Source organism: Lissotriton vulgaris, chromosome 1_1 (genome assembly GCF_964263255.1).
Source record: "Lissotriton vulgaris chromosome 1_1, aLisVul1.2, whole genome shotgun sequence".
NCBI lineage: Eukaryota > Metazoa > Chordata > Amphibia > Caudata > Salamandridae > Lissotriton > Lissotriton vulgaris.
The window spans coordinates 613061197-613079211 of record NC_141685.1 but is presented as its reverse complement, the minus strand read 5'-3'; the positions used below and the strand labels follow the sequence as shown (position 1 = coordinate 613079211).

The 18015-nt window shown below is 41.9% G+C and overlaps 1 protein-coding gene across 1 annotated transcript in view; it reads right to left on the bottom strand.

Moving 5' to 3' along the window:
* The window catches only part of AK5 (adenylate kinase 5), a 2618000-nt gene that overhangs the window by 850701 nt on the left and 1749284 nt on the right, over positions 1-18015 (bottom strand). The window contains exon 8 of the mRNA XM_086954134.1: positions 14589-14665. Within this exon, the coding sequence (XP_086810260.1) occupies positions 14589-14665 (77 nt within the window). The remainder of the gene's footprint in view (positions 1-14588; positions 14666-18015) is intronic.

Below are 18015 nucleotides of genomic sequence, written 5' to 3'. Positions count from 1 at the left end.
GCAAACATGTTGGTCTACTGACTCCAGCAGGTCACAGTCTGTGTGACAAAAAATCATAGTAAATTGTATCTTATAAATATTAATGAGGGAGGTAGGATTGTGTGTGACTATAATTTAGTGTTTTGTGACCCAACCTAACAGTAAATAGATTCAGTTGACAAAATATCATTGGAGGTGCAAAAAGTTAGTGCAACTATTGCAACCCTTTTTGCAGATCTAATATTACTATTTCTGAAGGAGGTCCAAAGTAGCATACAGTTCGGGACAGGCATGACAAACAAACATTTTTTTTAAACAATAGCTGAGGTTCTGACAAGAAACTTTTTTTATAGTCTTAACATGTTTTCGTTTTTTGGGAATATTTCAGTTTTTTTGAGGAGGTGTTATTGTCCTTGTTTGCTCTGAGCCTCCTAATAGTTAGAGCCAACGCCCCTCGGCAAGCGTTGGGTGCTGCGGTGCAAAGTGCAGCGGTGCGGCGTGCGGTGCACTCAGGTTGCGGTGCAGTCAGCGGCTCGGTGACGGTCATCCAGCGGTGTTGGTGAGACCAGGGCTGCGGTGCAAAGTGATGAGGTGCTCGTCGCGGTGCTGGCAGGTCCCGGTGCAAGCAGCGGCATTGTCGTTGTTGAAGCGCTGTTGTCGGCTGACGAATTGGAGTCGATGGCGTCAGTATGCTAAGGCTGCAGTGCAGGATGAGGACAGTTCATCGTGTAACTTACGAGCGGAGCCTTCGAACCACGGTGAAAGCACCGGTGTCGATGATGGCGTGGAGCGGCGTAGTCGGCGATACCAAAGTGGTGTCGTTAAGTGAGGTGGTGCAAATTGCAAATTGCTGAGTCCACAGGTCGTGGTGCAAGCAGCGGCTTGGTGGTGGCAACAGATGGCATGGGTGAGACCAGGGTTGCAGTCCAGCGGTGTCTTTTCACTGCCCAAGACAGAAGCAGCCACTGTAGGCCAACACAGCAAAACACATAGCAAAGTGGTAGTACCTCCTCACAGCTCTTCATCTTGGCAGTCTTCTTGGTCCAAAAGAGTTCTAAAGTTTAGAGGTTTGGGCTCAACATTTTATAGCCCCAAATCCTTTGTTCTCTGGGGGCAGAGAATGTCTGTGCGTGCCCTTCTGTCCTCTCTGATGCAGTTCCATGGCAGAAGGTGGAGATAGCATTGTCAGCGGCAGACCATCCCATTCAGGTGAAAGGAAATCTTCTCCCCATACTCTAAATGCAGCCCAGGTCTATTCAGCCCATCCCTGACCCATCTAGACTCTCTGGAACCTCTGCTCCTCCCCATTCCCTGTCACCCCAAAGCCAGACAGTCAATCCACAAACCCAGCAGAGGCACACTGAATGGCTGAGCAAGAGAATACCTACTTTCTAAAGGTAGTATTTTCAAACACAGAATGTAAAAATCACCTTCAGTAAAAGATGAATCTTTAGTTTCTGAGTTCATGCATACTAAACTTTATTTTCCTACCTTGTTCCCAGGAGTAGATATGTTTATAAAATGTTATAAGCAAACTTCCCATTCTGTCCTATGGGAACAGGTAGCTTTGCCATAGTGAAAAATGAAATTGGCAGTAATTCACTAACCGGACATGCCACACACACCAGGGCATGTCATACCTTTCACATACAATGCACCCTGCCCACAGGGGTACCTTGGGCCTACCTTAGGGGTGACTGATATGTAAGAAAAGGGAAGGTTAGGGCCTGGCAAGTGGGTACACTTGCATGTCGACATGGTAGTACCAGACTGCATACAGGCTTTACAATGGCAGACCAGAGTTACATTTACCGGCTGCTTGCGTGGGTGGCAATGCCAGTGCTGAAAGCCCACTAGCAGCATTTGATTTACAGGCCCTTGTGGAAGCACCAATCATTATTACAATTTACAACAGGAGCACTTGCACTTTAACACTGAACAGCACAGAGAAAGTGCGCAGAGACACTAAACCAGCAAAAACAGTCAAAACTGGGAGGTCCAAAAGCAAAAAGATAGGGGAAATATGCCACAAGATGTCAAGTCTAACAGTGCTCTTCATGAAACATGGTAGAAATGGCTTATACCCAATTGGCATACAACTACAGGCCAATCACAAATGGAGCTTTCCTGAGCAAACTGATAGAAATGACAGATTCACCCAGATGTCACATTTATTGAAGATAACTCCATACTTTCTAACTTCCAAACAGAATTCCCTCCTGTAAGAGTTACAGACTTTGCTCTCATCACCATCCAGGACAACGTTAAGAACATAGTAGACGTCAACGTGGTTGCTGCATTACTTCTCGTGGACCTTTCAGCTGCCTTCAACGCAGTTCACCATGGTACTCTGATCCAAAGACTCTACAAAGCCGTCATAGAGGGGACTGCACTCGACTGGATCACATTCTACATTCAAAATAGGGCAAATGTTATCCATACTCCTTTTTTCTCATCCAAACTGTACTTCACAAAAGCAGGGGTCCCTAAAGGCTCTATCATCTCCCCAATGCTTTTCAACATCTACATTGAGTCATTACCGGCAATGATCAATTTCAGCTCAAATGCTATAACAATACAGATGAGATTCAAATACATCTTAAACTGAAAATTTCCAAGACAATGGAAACTCTTCGGCTACTGGCAGTCTGTTTGGAGCTATGTTGGAAGAACTAAGGGAAGGTCAAGACTAATTTTTGTTTAAGTTTGGAGACCCGAAGTTCTTCAAAAACGTGAGATTGAAGATTCTATCTGGTGTTCTGAAAGCCTGGGTTTATATTCGTAAAACGTTAGGTATTCCTTATTATGCGGCTAGAGCCCCGATTTGGGAGTCCCCAGGGACTCCGGAATGCCTGAATAACTCACTTAGTTTCCCATTAAAGGTTTCGGGTATTTCATGTTGGGGGTATCTGAAGATGGGAACTGAGTTAGTTAGTTGGGAAGTTTTGAATCAAATGACCGGGGGAAATCTAACCAGGTTTAAATATTACCAGCTCTCTGCATGGTGGAGGCATCAAATTTGGAGTGAAGAGGAGGATGACACTTGGTTAGCTCAAGCAACTAAAATTGGCTCTATTAAGAAGGAGGTAGCTCTGTGGGATCAATCTTTGATTAATGCAGAAGATGATTTAGAAGGAGACATTCAAAGGCTCTGGGGGGAGGGAGTAGTAGATACTAACTTAAGGGAAGCATGGTTGGCCTCCTTTGCACTATTGAGGGAAAGTGTGAAACCTGCCTATTTAAAACATAACCACCACTTCACGGTTTACAGGGTATATTGGCGCCCGGCGAGATTAAAGAGGTTCTTAGGGACACACTATGAATGCACAAGATGCAGAGATTAAGTAGCTGATGACATGCATATGTTTCTAACATGCCCTGAAATTGAGAAGTTTTGGTTTGACGTGTGCCAATTTTTAACCAAAGTTATAGGCATATCTGTGAAGGTGAGTCCTGCCCTGGTCTTTTTTGGAATTTGGCATGATAATGTTACTACTATTAGTAGATTAGATGCAAGATTTATTTTGTACGTAATTTTATTAGGGAGAAGAGAGATTTGTAGATCATGGAAGGCTAACCTTCCACCACATTTCCTGGAGTGCAAAAAAAGTGTTATATATATAAGTAAGCAGGATCTAATGTGTGATCCCAGCAGTAAAGAGAAAGTATGGCTTAAGTTGGTAAACTGGTTTCAAAATCTGGGGTCCAATGATTAAGCCAATGTTGAGCTGTTAGTTCGGTGTCCCTTCGGTGCTATGGGCACTCTCGGGAAGGGTGGAATTGGAAATGGCTTTTCTCTCTTGATTGGAAGGACTCCAACCTGCCGGGACGAGTATAGCCAGCAAGTAAATTGGCAGAATGAGGACACAAAATAAAAAATAAATAAAATAAAAGACAATGGAAACTCAAAAATCTTCAGAGACGTTTAATAATGGAAGACATGGAGAAATACTCACATGTGGCAATTGGAAAAATGCTGATTCGATCTGTGCCTGGCCTGAAGAACTGAGTTCACCTGCTAAAGTATTGAAGGAAGTAAGAAAACTTAGAATTACTGTGAACTCCAAATTATCAATAAATGTCCAAGTAGACATGTTGGCAAAGTCAAAGTTTATTAGCATAAAAGCTCTGTGATGCTCTTCCCACATCTGGGATTTTCACACAAGGTCCAGCCTACTATCTCTCTTGTACTGTCTAAACTTAGTTATGTCAATGGCCTCTACCACAGACTATCTTTATCAACTATAAAAAGACAACAAATGTAGAACTTTGCTGCCAGACTATTCGACTATTCATACATATAAAACCACAAGCCCACCTCTACCCTGCTTTGAGGGCTCTACATTTGTTGCCAGTTGATCCACCTTCAAGCTGCTTTGAATCAACCACAAAGCACTACATGGAACAGAGTCTCTTTTTCTCAGGAAAAAAATCACCAAGATCTTAACAATTGAATCTATAAGTGCTTCACTATTGATATATTGAGGGAAATAAAATAATATTTATCAATATCTGTCTATCTGTCTATCTCTCTATCTATCTATCTATTTCTATCTATCTATCTATCTATCTATCTATCTATCTATCTATCTATCTATCTTCATTTAAAAAAACAAAGGTTACAGGGACATTATAGTTAGGAAATGCAATTAAAAAAACTTAGAAATTCACTGAAAAACCTGAAGATTACAGGGACGTTAAAGTTAGGCTCGGATTTCAATTGTACGAAAACATAGAAATTAAGCAGTTATAGTTATCTGAGTTAACTATAACATATGCCCCCGCAATTCACTGCTTATGACCTCACATATTACCTCAATAATGACATGGTCAGTGGTATCACTGATGAAATCATAAATGACATTTCAAATGACATCACTGATGGCATCATTCTGTAAGTGTGTTTCATAAACGTTTCTGAGACTTCAAGATATATACTAAAGCACAAGTTAAAATACAATTAATGTACTAGTAATTAGTCCTACTATTTCTAACATATCTCATTTGAGTGGATGTGTAACTGTAGAGTGACTAAATGGATGTCTGAATGGCTGTAGGGGTGTGTGAGTCGCTATATAGATGTGTTAGTGGGTATGTGGGCAGCTGTACAGGTGAGTGAGTGGCTAGATGGGTGAGTGAGTGGCTGGATGGGTGAGTTAGTTGCTGTGTGAGTGGCTGTATAAAAGTATGAGTGGATATGTGAGTTGCTGAATGGATGTGTGAATGACTGAGATTGGCTGCATAGGTGAGGGACTGGGTGTGCGAGTGGCTGTATGGGTGAGTGAGTACCTTTTTTGAGTGTGTATAGGCAAGTGAGTGGGTGTGAATGGCTGTGTCAGAGGGTAAATGTCTGTATGAGTGGCTGTAAGTGTGAGTGACTGGGAGTGTGAGTGGTTGTATGGATGTATGAATGGGTATATATGTGGTTCTGTGTCAGCGGCTATATGGGTGATTGAGTGGGTGTATGAGTGGCTGCAAAAGTATATGAGTGGGTATGTAAGTGTCTGTTTGCCTGTATGATTTGGTGTGTGAATAGCTGTATGGGTGAGTTCATGGGTGTGTGAGTAGCATTATGAGCGAGTGGATGTATGAGTCGTTCTATGGATGAGTAATTGGTTATGTGAGTACTGGGATGGGTCTGTGAATGGGTATGTCAGGGTTTGAATGGGAGTGGGGGTATAAGAGGTGCTATGGGGTGTGAGTGGGAATGTGAGTGGTTCTGTGGATGATGTAATCAGTGATGTCATCATGTCATCAGTGATGTCACTGACCATGTAATGAGTAATGTAATATGTGAGGTCATAATCAGTGCATTGTGGACGCATAAGCTATAGTTAGCTCAGGTAACTGTGACTGCTGTATTTTGATGGCTTTGTACAAGTGAAGTCTGTAACATTTTTTCAGGGAATTTCCACGTAGAATTTTTTTATTTATTTCTTAATCATAACATCCCTGTAACCTATTTTAAAGTGAATTTCTAAGAGTTTTTGTTTTATTTCCTAACTGTAACCTCCATCCTTTGAGAGCGAATGTTTGAGAGTCTCAATGGGTGTGTGAGTGAGTGTTTAAGTGGGTCTGTGAGTGGGTGCCTGAGTGTCTGTGTAGGTGTTTGAATAAATGCACGAGTTCCTGAATGTGTGTCTGAATGGGTCTGTGATTGGGTGGGAGAGTGTCTGAGTGGGTTTGTGAGTGTCTGAATGGGTTTGTGACTTCCTTCATAAGTGTGTGAGTCAGTCTGTGAATGAGTGCATGAAGGTCTGAGTGGGTCTGTGAGTGGATGCGTCAGCCTCCATGCAAGTCTTTGAGTGGGTGCATAAGTCTTTGAGTGGGTCTGTGAGTGGGTGCATAACTCTCTGATTGGGCCAGTGAGTAAGTGCATGAGTCTGACTGAGTCTGTGCATGAGTGCGTGAGTTTTTCAGTGGGTCTATTAGTGCTGGAGTCTCTGAGTGGGTCTGTGAGTGGGTGCGTGAGTCTGAGTGGGAGAGGAGTGGGTGTGTTAGTCTGACTTGGTCTGTGAGTAAGTGTGTGAGTATCCAAGTGGGTCTGTGAGTATCTGAGTGCATCTGTGAGTGAATACATGAGTCTCTGAGTAGGTTTGTGAATGTGTGCATGAATGTCTCATTGGCTCTTTGAGTGGCTGCATGAGTCCGTGAGTGGGTATGTGAGTGCTCTCTGTTTTGCTTTTTCTGCCCCCTGTTTTGCCTTTTTCTGCTTTTCTGCCCTCTACTTTGCCCTCTTCTGCTCTGTTTTGTCTTTCCTGCTCATTTTCTGCCCTCTGTTTTGCCTTTCCTGCTCATTTTTCTACCCTTTGTTTTTCCTTTTTCTCCCTCTAAAATGGGGGAGGGGCCGCTGTAATTTCAATGGGGGGGCCACGCAGCTCTCCTCCTCGGTCCGATTTTGACCCAGGGACCCCATCCTCCGGGCCCAGCCATGTTTCTCTGAGTGACCTGGAACCTACTCAAGCACCCAGTGTGCATCTTGGGGACCACTGGGGGGTGCCTCAAAGACCCAGTGGTCCCAGATGGCTCCCCGCCTCCCTTGGAAGCCGGCATTGCAAACACAGAGCTGCTGGGAATGCAGCTACTTGTGTGCAAGAGTAATAGTTTCATCTCTTTATGTGGGCAGGGAAAGAGATGAAATCTCTGCTTTCAGCGGGCAGCAGCACTTTGACAGTTCCTTCCCACTGGAAGTGGAGTGTTTGCTGTTGCTTGGTCGGAGCTGTTAGCTCTGCCAAGCAAAAGCAAATAGCTATGTCTCAGGGGTGGTCTCCCCCAGGACATTGCAGGAGCCATCCCTGGGGAGGGGTGGCAGTCTTCAGGGCAATTATTGGCATTGGGGGGGCATGCAGCCCCCCTGGTTTACTTTTCATGGTCTTGGCCAAGGGAGATAGTGGTCTCTAGGTCCCCCTCTCACTTTTTAAATGAATTTGCTATTGGGACGTGGCGGTCCCTGGGGCCCGGGGGTCCATGAGGCCCCCCTTTACTTTCAATTTAGCCCGGGAGGTGGTGGTCCCCAGGACCCCCTGTCACTTTTTAAAGTTGTTTGCCCCTGGGAGGTGGTGGTCACCAGGGCAGTCCACAAGGCCCCCCTTTACTTTCAATTTAGCCCTGAGGAGGTGGTGGTCCCCAGGGCCCAGGAGATCCACAGGGCCCTCCATTACTTTCTATTTAGCCCCAGGGAGGTGGTGGCCCCCTGGGGAGATCCGTGAGGCCCCCCTGTTGTAATGTTCATAAGGCCTGGAGAGGTGGTGGCTCCTGGGGCAAAGTCAGCTCTTGGAAGTGGGGTTCCAAGCATCCCCTCCATTTCACAAAGTTGCTGCATTTAAAAACAAAATGCTTTTTGCCCTAACTGGGTTCCTCTGCGACCCCCAAGACCAAGGCTTGGAGGTCATGGTATTCCTACCCTGCCCTCCTTTTTTCACTTTTTTTTGGGCCTCGGCTGAAGCCAAGTCCCAAGATGGCTGGAAAGACTTCCTGGTTGAAGTGTTGGCAGCCAATTAGAGCTCTGTAAATCTCAACATAAGCTCGATATTATTTGTGAAAGACTTCTTGATCATAGATATACAAATGTGGATTTCCTTAAATATCTAGAAACCTACTGACTGGATTTACACCAAATAACAAAAAGCACAATCTGCAGACCAAATGCTTGCTTTCTGTCAAATTTGGTGTAATTCCGTCCAGCAATTCGGGCTGCAGTCATATCTAAAAGTCTATGGGAATTAACTTGGGAAATGCACTTTTTTTGACTGCCCTTTTTCTTGGCCCCGCCTGACAGATAACCCCAAAACTTTCCATGCACACCAAGACTCACCGGGGCACTTGTTTTGGAAATGTTCGGGAAGATTCATCAAACAACGCCAAAGATATAGCAAAGTCAAAAAATGCTTTTCCTACGGAGACATGATCCTAACTATAACTACCTACTGGTGACTACCAGGAGGTAATATATATAGGTATATATAGATCTAAATAAAAACACATATAAATAGATTTTACATACATTAACACCTGAAAGTCTGGAGTTTTAACTATCTAGCCACACTTCCACATTATGCCCTTTATGCAATACAATGTTATATCTCTTTATTATTACCTTTATACATATAAACACTTTATTGTAATTATGTTCCTATATATTTATGTACTCTACTCCTACTGTAGGAAGAAAGAAAGAAAAAACAAAAGAAAAGAAAACCCCTCAACTCCCTCCAATGCACTACTCCATGTCTCATTGTGTGTCTCTTTCAATATATCCTCTATCTCCACACTCTGACTCACCCAAAATTCCATTCTACTTCCATGATCTCCCTAATATCCATTCTTGTCTCTTGCCTCCTCTATCCCTCCTTGACTTGCAGCTCTTCAGAATCAATGCATTGCCCGACTGCACACAGCTTCCTCAACGCTAGACTTTGCATCACAAGTCCTTTGAAGAGATCCTCAACAATGCCACAGGTGGTGTGGGATCCTTTTTTCATGGTGCTTTCACTTTACTACTGTTTGAAGTGTTGCACAAATACTTCACTCATTACTTCTAAGATAAGCCTGATGGCTCCATGCCACACTACCAGAGGGTTGAGCACAGGTTATTTTAGGGTTGGCTTGTGCCTCACAATGACAAGGATTGTGGTTGCTGCTTGCCCAGGGTTAACTCGCAAGACAATCAACAACCCAATTTCTTACAATGAGGAACAACAACATTTTCAGGGGGAAATCACAGAAGAGTAAATCTTTTTTTAAATAAATAGATCAGGAAGTCAATAGTCCCGGATGCCCTTCCATGGGAATTTTGGAATTTTATAAGGCTTTGCAAGCGATTTTAATCCCTATATGGAAGGATCTGTTCAACTCACTCTATTCGAAAAAAACTGAAATTCTGCCCACCTGGACTTCTGACAGAATTATTTTATTATTTAAACCTAATAAAGACTCAAAAAGGCATATTCTTTCAGACCAATTTCACTGCTCAAGAATCAATATAATATTTTTGCAGACATCCTTTCTACAAATCTTTCAATGGCAGTCAGAACCATCATACACTTAGATCAGAAAGGATTCATACCAGTTGGGCAGTAGCATGGCCTAACATACCTTCTAATGTTATGTTATGTTAATGGGTTTTATAGAGCGCACAGCTGCCCCAGCAAAGGGGCGTCCCGGCGCTGGCCGCGTGAGGGCACAGACACACATAACAGTCTAAAAAGTGGCATTTAGTCCTGTGGTAAGGGACTAATTGCCACTTTTTAGACTGTAAATATGACTATTGCAAATTCCAATCATTTAGCAATAGAACTTATTCAATAGAGTCAGTTGGGCTATTTTTTTGGGAGGTCCTGGAACCTCTGGATTTGCATCAGCATTCATAGATGGAATTGAGAAGTTGTACAAAGCACCATCTGCACATACTCTACTTAATGGGAGTCTTTAAAGGCAAATGAATATCTGTAGGTGTCCTGTCAAGGATGTCCAATTTCCCCATTACTCTTTGACCTTTGTATTGAACTCCTATGACAGATGTTTATAAGGAATTAAGGCATCCTCCTATTCGAATCAAATAACTTTGCAAATAAGATCACCCTGTAGGCGGAATATATCATTTTGTACAAGAATGATCTGAAAAAGGCTGTAACCCATGTAGATGAAATCCCTGACGAATGTGTGGCTTTTTCCGGTTATATGATAAATAAACCCGAGACTGAGGTATTGGTTTGGAACATTAAAAATACTAGGCTAAGAAGCCACACTAGGATTACATATTTGGGAATCAAAATTACACAATAATTGAAGGAGATACCAAGTAACAATCTCCTCAGGATAATAAAGGAGATTGATGGGCTACTGAAAAAGTGGGGGAACCTTTCTCTCACATTACATGGCAGGACAGATTTAGTTAAATGGCAATCCTCCCAACGCTAACATATCTGTTTGATAACATTCCACTTTCGTTCCTCAAGGATTGTATTGCTAAAACACAGTTAAACTAAGGAGCATCACATGGGCTCTAAGGGAATCTGACTTAGTTGGAATACATTCAGAAGGAAGCTTGAAAAATGTGGTGTGTCATTCCTCAATGTCAAAATGCATTGTTATTCTTTCCAATTCAGAAACTGTAGGTTGCTCCTGTCAAGACCTGGTCTCAATCAGAGGAGCATTTGCTGAAATGTTAGACTCTATTGAGCAGGACATATTTCTGCAAAATTTTGACTTACCATATTCTTAGAAGTTTGTCATAGTTTAAGGAAAATCTTAGGCATCAAGTCTTATACAATGTATGCCCCAATTTGGAGTTCCCTGTACGGACCTGCTTTTTTTTAGGACAAACTTAGTCTTCCAGTGATTAAGCGGGGCAAAGAATATTAGGGGCAGCTGCGAGATGAAACAGACCCATTCTCACGGAAGGCCATAACAGAGATAACTAAAGGCTTAATTTTGAGGTACAAAGATCAACAATTGGTGTTCTGGTGGCCAGCTCAGAAATAAAACACATGTAAGAGTTGGGAAAGAGAGAATACAACATCCGTAGTCACTAAAAAAGGAAATTTATATCTGCTACTGGAAGCTAATAAATGTGGATGACAATAACTTGAAGATCCCTACCACCCTTGGGAAGGATACCTGCCAATGGGGTAGAAACCAAATCTAAGGCAAGGTTCTTTAAATCTTCTTTACTCCTCAGTTAAATCGGCTGCTCAATGAAAGACATGTTTTTATACACTCCACAGAATATACCTGATGCCCAAGAAGATGGCAACATTTACTGAAGGAGCAGTGCCCAGTTGCAAAAGTTGTGTGGAGGAGCTCACCAACAACGAACATATGTTTGAACCTGTCCTTTGGTAAGCAAATTCTCTGAGGATATGCAGTACATTATCAGAAATCGTACTTCATAGAATCAAGGTAAGCCACATCTTAATTCTTTTGGGAACTGAAGTTCAGCTTAATATCAACATCTTTCAAGGTGAAAGAAGCCTCTTCTTTGTCATGATTCTTCCCGCTAGTAAAGCGATCTGTGCAAACTGGCTGCAGACAACCCCTCCTACATTGCTCAATATTGACTAAAAAGCAGTAGAAAAAGTGTGTAGATTTGGACTGTACTACAAGCAGGAAAACTGGGTATGTTATGTGGTGAGTAAGCTACCAAGAAAAATAGGTCTAATAACCCTGAATGTGTTTGTGCCAGACCATTCAGCAGAAAACACTCAGATGGTTATGGGTGTTCAATTGTACCAATACACATAATCTGAAGGAGAATGAGGACTCAAAAACATACCCAGTATAGCCATGGGGCCGCCAACCATGAGGCGACCCACAGTCTAGACCCAAAGAATAAAAGCTCCATCTTTATAAGTGGTTAAATGAATGGTAAATCTCTGTTGGGGTCCCTGTGAGAGGTTGGGTTACATTCTATAAATGCTCCTGGGGGCTGCTGCACTCCTGTAGACACCCACAAAACATTTACCACAGATTGATGGGGCAACTGTCTTTTCTGGAGTACCAGAGAAGCAAAACCAATATCCAAATTAGCCCTTAGAGAGCATTACTGAGCACCACAGGCCACATTCTGTGCATATGTAAGGAGAGGTTCGCTCCACTTTGTTCTGCAGCCGTGTGTCAAGTTATTTTGTCTTTTCTTTTTGTTTATGTTTCAAATCCTGGGTGACCCTGCACACCAGGCACCTGGGTGCTACTCCACATTGGGGAAAGCATGGGAGGCATCCTCCCAGCTGACCCAGCTGTCTCCCCACAAACCCGAGATCCTCAGCATTCCACCCTGTCCCAACCCTCCTATATAACATTCGAGGTCAATCAAAAATAACACATTTAAGTTTTTTCTAGAAAGAGCTCTTCTAAATGCCTGAGCTCCACCCCCTAGCCAACACACTGCCCAATCCCTACCCACCAAACATTCAAAGGTGAGCCCCAACTGGTGCTGGCTCTTGAGTTCTGGACTTCCTCCCTTGTACCAATAGGTCTGGGCTGTTGAAGCACACTTGCAGAGTGATAAGCTAATTATCATATGCAGATATCCTCCCCACCGCTTCTTTTCCCAGGTCACAGTCAATCAATGTTGATTGCACTTGTTGTATGGGGAGGCTTTTGTTTTCTCTGTTGAGGAGTAGAGTAATTAATTTAGCCCATTAGGTGGGGACAAAGGCCTGGAATCTGATTATGAGCTGAGCTAGAGAAATATGACAAATACTGATGTCCCAAAAGTTGCTGATGTGGGTTATTGGGAACTGCACATTTAAAAGTGGCAGGTATGTTTTACCCCAATATGGTACTTTGCTGGACCATGTAGGCTAAGTGCAGCAAAACTGTACTTTAGGGCAGATTTCACCTATATGTATAAATCAGTAAAAAATACACAGATTTTCCAGTAAGCACTATAGACCTACACAATGAATGCCCACTCAAATTAAGAGACCTATCCCATGTCAGTGTCAATCCCTGCAGAGTCCTTTCTGTGACAGGCTACCTGTTTTCAGATACCAGTCTGCGCATGACAATAGTCGTGCACGTGCAGCCTACACATGCCTGTACACACGTGTCCATGTGTAGCCAGCCCAGTGTTCCTTACCCTAGCTGCACAGCAGAAGCCTTATCTTAAAAGGTGAACTCTGGCTGTTAAAACACTCAATTTAATTAATTTAAATTTAAAGTGAGTGAGACTCAGGTAGTGAGACGCATGCACCGCAAAAGTCCAAAACCTGGGTAGTCTTTTGTAAAAAGGTCTGGTGGACCAAAAAGACAGGAACCCATTTCCTAAATCAACTAACTATAACTTGCACCCAGTCAATGCACTGCTTATGACCTTATAATACCCTTGAATTTGTGAAGCGAACAGCTGCCTCCAAAATGGTTTCCCGGCGCTGGGGGCCCTCTGGAAGATTAAGCAAGCTATTGCCCAGAGTCACATAGTGCTGGGCTGATCGAACCGAGAATCCCGTGGTCTGGAGTCCGGCACCCTGGCCGCTGCGCCACACCTCTTCCACCTTACACATAACATCACTCATGAGAAAACATCCCACATGAGACCATCAATGTCATCAGTGTTAAATCTGCTTATTAGCAGGACCAATGTATTTAACATATCTGTAGGAGAATAAGTCTCATGGGTCCCCATCAAATCTCCCAGTGAACACTCAGAACAAGTCAAAATACAAAACTGCAACGAATTTAAAATACGCTCTTCTTCAATGTGTCAACAAAGCCACTGGCTCAGTAGCTCAAAAGAGCCAACAGGAAGGAAGGATAACAGAGAGAAAATCGAGTAGAAGTAGCAGGTTATTAAATAAGAAAGTTTTTGTCAAAATTAAACGAAACATGGCATGAAATTGAAACTTTTCTCAAGGAAGTGCCTTAGCTTTACTTGGTTATGTTCAGCAGTGTTTGAGAAATTAGCATAAAATAATAATCTGTTGGGTGGGTGTAGAAGGATAACAATATTAGTGATATCAGGAACATTAATTTACAGATCTTTCTTGGATTTGTGAATCCAAAGACATTTCGTAAATCTGTTTTAAAAAGTAAACGTGAATTCCTAAATCCTGCTGACTATTTGAAATTCCATTGTGCTCTGATTCCCTGGCTGTTACATAAATAATTCTGTTGCGGCTGTCAATAACCTACTGCAGTTAACTGAGCACTGCATCGGGAAAAATGAAATAAAAAAAGGCATTAGGGCAGAAGATATTGTTTGCAAGTATGTTTTGAGAACTATGGATATTATTTTTGTAACTATAATCTAGTTTTTATATATATATATATATGTGTGTGTGTATATATATATATATATATATATATATATATATATATATATATATATATATATATATATATATATATATATATATATATTTATACAGATACACTCACATATATATATCTATATTTAAATAAGAGTGTAGTATGGTGTCTCTTTAGTTCTCTAGATGCACCACAGGAAATGCCTTTGGCTTTTGAGATGTGCTAATAACTTTGACACCAATCGAAATACATCTCTGGACCACTCTCACACATGGTACATTTCAATTGAGCTAATACAGAAAGACTTTAAAAAAAAGATTGGAATGTCAGAAGCCAGAGTGAAGCAAAAATGTCATTACCTCAGCTTCAAAGTCCGACTCAGCATCCGCAGGATCTCCTGAATCCATAATGAGACTTAGGTCAAGTTCACTTGGCCCTAAAATATCAATGGAAATGAAAGTTAGAAATACTCACTGCCTTGGCACGCATAAGAAAAATGGTCAAGCGTTACATTTTTACCATTTCTTTTTTCCAGCATCACATCCTGCATAACCATTTACGAAGTGCTTGTTATATTATTAATGTGAATTATAAAGACATTTTATTGTCAAGGCTTAAAAAGCACAATGTGTATGTTTGAGCTATACATAGCAAAGGTAGGGTAGAAGGAAAATGAAGCAGGAAGCATTGGTAAAGCTCTTTCTGCCAAGCCTTTAAACAAAGTACATTTCTAGAACTCTGTGTCACAGCTGGAACCACGTGCAAAAAGTCTGCGGCTGCAATCCACTAATGACACTGAGGCGGACTGCCTCACCCAGCAAAGACTATGTGAAGCTCTGTTTGCCCCAGTGTCTTGATGGGCAGCCCAGATCCCCCACTAAAATGAGCTGATCCGTGAATTAATCTGGACTTCTGACCTTTATGTGAGTCCACGTGGCAATTGAATACATTCTTGACCTACATACCTAGGGAAGGTTCTAATGCAGAGCGGAGGAATTTGGAAAATGACCTGTATACATTTGTGTTAAATGCCTTGAGTAGGTTTATGTAACCTGTGGAAAGCAAAAACATGAAGGGTTACAATTGCTATAGATAAAAAAAAGGTGGGCAAGGCAGCAGCGCAGGATGGTAAAAGCTGCAATCACATGAATGCAAATCGACAACATAGATTTTCAGCATTTTTTTTGCTTTCTTAGTGATGCAATGTGCTTACAGAAGAACGAGAGACAGTTAAAAGGGTCCACACGGGGCCAAATGCTTCAACTTGTATTAATCTATATATCTACCAATAAAGATGCATCGTAGTTTCCTAGATGGCTGTTTGCTCGGCAGGGGCTCATCGGATGCTTTTGTCTAAAGCAGGCTTCTCCAACGAGTTACCTGCAAGTAGCTCTCCTCTGTGCAATGCAGCTCACTAACTTAGAACTCTTTATATTGTTGAATGGATATATGCATTCCAAAGTACAAACATGTATATTCGAGATGGAAATGTGTGTATTTTCAGAACTCGTAAGCAGAGGTCGGTCTAAAATGGTTGAATGTCCAATTCAACCTATGCAACCATTTATGTTGGTTAACGAGAAAGCATTCTATATTTAAAGCTAATATCTGAGTGAAAAATGATGTGGCACTGGGGAGACTTATTATATTGGTGCACTGCAGCTGTGACTGATATGTATTACCCTTGCAGTGGCATTCCAATTTTGTTTCAGGTTACTGTTAGCAACTCTGCTAGATGCACTGATGTGATCATTACTCATCTACTAGCATGAGGTGGCCACAAATGTAATCTTGTCCAGTGTGGTCACTATTACAACACTAATAATATTAGTAGCTTAGGACAATATATTTTTTAAGTTTAATGGCTCTTGTCACAAAAAAAGGTTTGAGACCTCTCTAATGCCTCTTCATCCAACAGGGGAGTGTTCACTCTCAGAAGAGTCATATTAAGCATGCGTCAAGGTGGAGGGCATAGCTAGCGGTTCTAGGAAATACCTTTCTTGAGAGGATCGGCCGACGTTGCCGAAGGGCTCCAGCACTCATCAGGAGCTTCGGAAACCTTGACCTGCTGTGCTTGACGGCGCCACAATAACGCGAGCCCGTGGCTTTGGCGTCCGAGACAAGGCCGCATCGAGCCTCAGAGGCCCAGGCCTCGCTGCCAGTGGCTGCTACATGAGAAAACCAAACTGCACCCTGATTCAGTCTCACAAACACTACTCATCTCCAGAATACTCACCATAAATCATGAATCTCTACCTAGGCCCATAAACTAAAGAGACAATTTTTGAGCGACTGAATCATGTGACCTAATTAAAACACTCTATACATAAACTATTTATAAAATTATATACAACTGCAGTTTATCATATCTAACCTTAGTTTTTAATCATATAACAATAATTAAGTCACATAGGCGAATGGATCTAATAATGATAACTAGACTAGACCATGAATAAACAAGACCAGCTTGTCATTTCAAAAATCTAATTTATTAGCTTTATTATATTCAAAGAAAGAGCATTTTTATTCAGAAATCATTACTTTATTAGCAAATTGAAAGCATCATTCAAGGAAGGCTTATTAGTCTGACGTTTTAAAGAAAATCATTTAGCATGAATTAATGCAAAATAAAAGTTTCCATTCCCTAAATTCTATTTCCCTGTCTAAACTCTCTTCACCTAAAAGTATAATTTAGAAAGACAACTATCCTTACGTGCGCCAAAAGTCCAACAGCACGTCATTCAAGAATCGGGAAGCAAGAGCCCCCTCCTGCCTGTAGGGCCAGATTTTATACCTTTCTAACTAGCTAATCTTCTCAAAATGTTCATATTTTCTGCCATTCAGAGTTCCCATTGGCTTACTTATGTCAGACCATCCATGTCATCAACGCTTTCGAATCAAGCACAGGCTTTTCTTTAGCCCTATTGTTCGTGTCACTTCACTTCCTCGGGAATGTTTTAAAATTAGTTCATTCGAGTTACAATTTCCTTGCTTTGGCAATCCTGCCCCTTCCTGTCCTTGGATAAAACTCCATGAGCATATTATGTACGTCTTTATTCAACAGTAATTTTTGCAACGTGGTAAAACTTTCCACATCTCGTGTTGTGCAAGGCTCTTCTCTGGACAGGTTTCAAAAAAGCCATCTTTTATAGGGCCCAAAAGGCCTCTCACCAAAAACTAGTATTTAAACAAACACAAGACAATAATTAATTAGAGAATTGAGACCCATTCTGTTACCCTCCCCTTTGCTAAATATTAACTCATTAATTATGTTACCTAGCAAAGCACATAAAAGCAGCATGTATAATAACCTTCTTCTTTCAGGTCACCAGGATTCTCCACAAGCTTTTGCCACAGAAAAGACACGACAAAACATTAAGCATACACAAATACAGCACATGCCATTAATAAAACAGCCACATTTAATACTGACAACAACAATAGACAAGGTTAGTTTATTATTTCCACACACTTGCAAATGCAACATAAAAGCACATTAGTTCCCACGTGTAATGTATGCAATTTTAATCTAGATTGATTAATTATTTCAACACATGCTATTAGTACTGTTACATTTATTATGAAAGTTTAACTTTGCGAGTTTGAACTAAATTTCATTCAACATCTCGCTCCATCAACCCCCTGACTGTCCTGATTGCGCTGCCGAACAACTAAAACCCACTAAGGTAGGAAAGGCGGAGTGCTACGGGGCCCGACCGGCTTGCGAGGACCGTGAGATACCGGCAGTGTGAACCGCATGGAAAGGCCGGTCACCAGATCTCCATG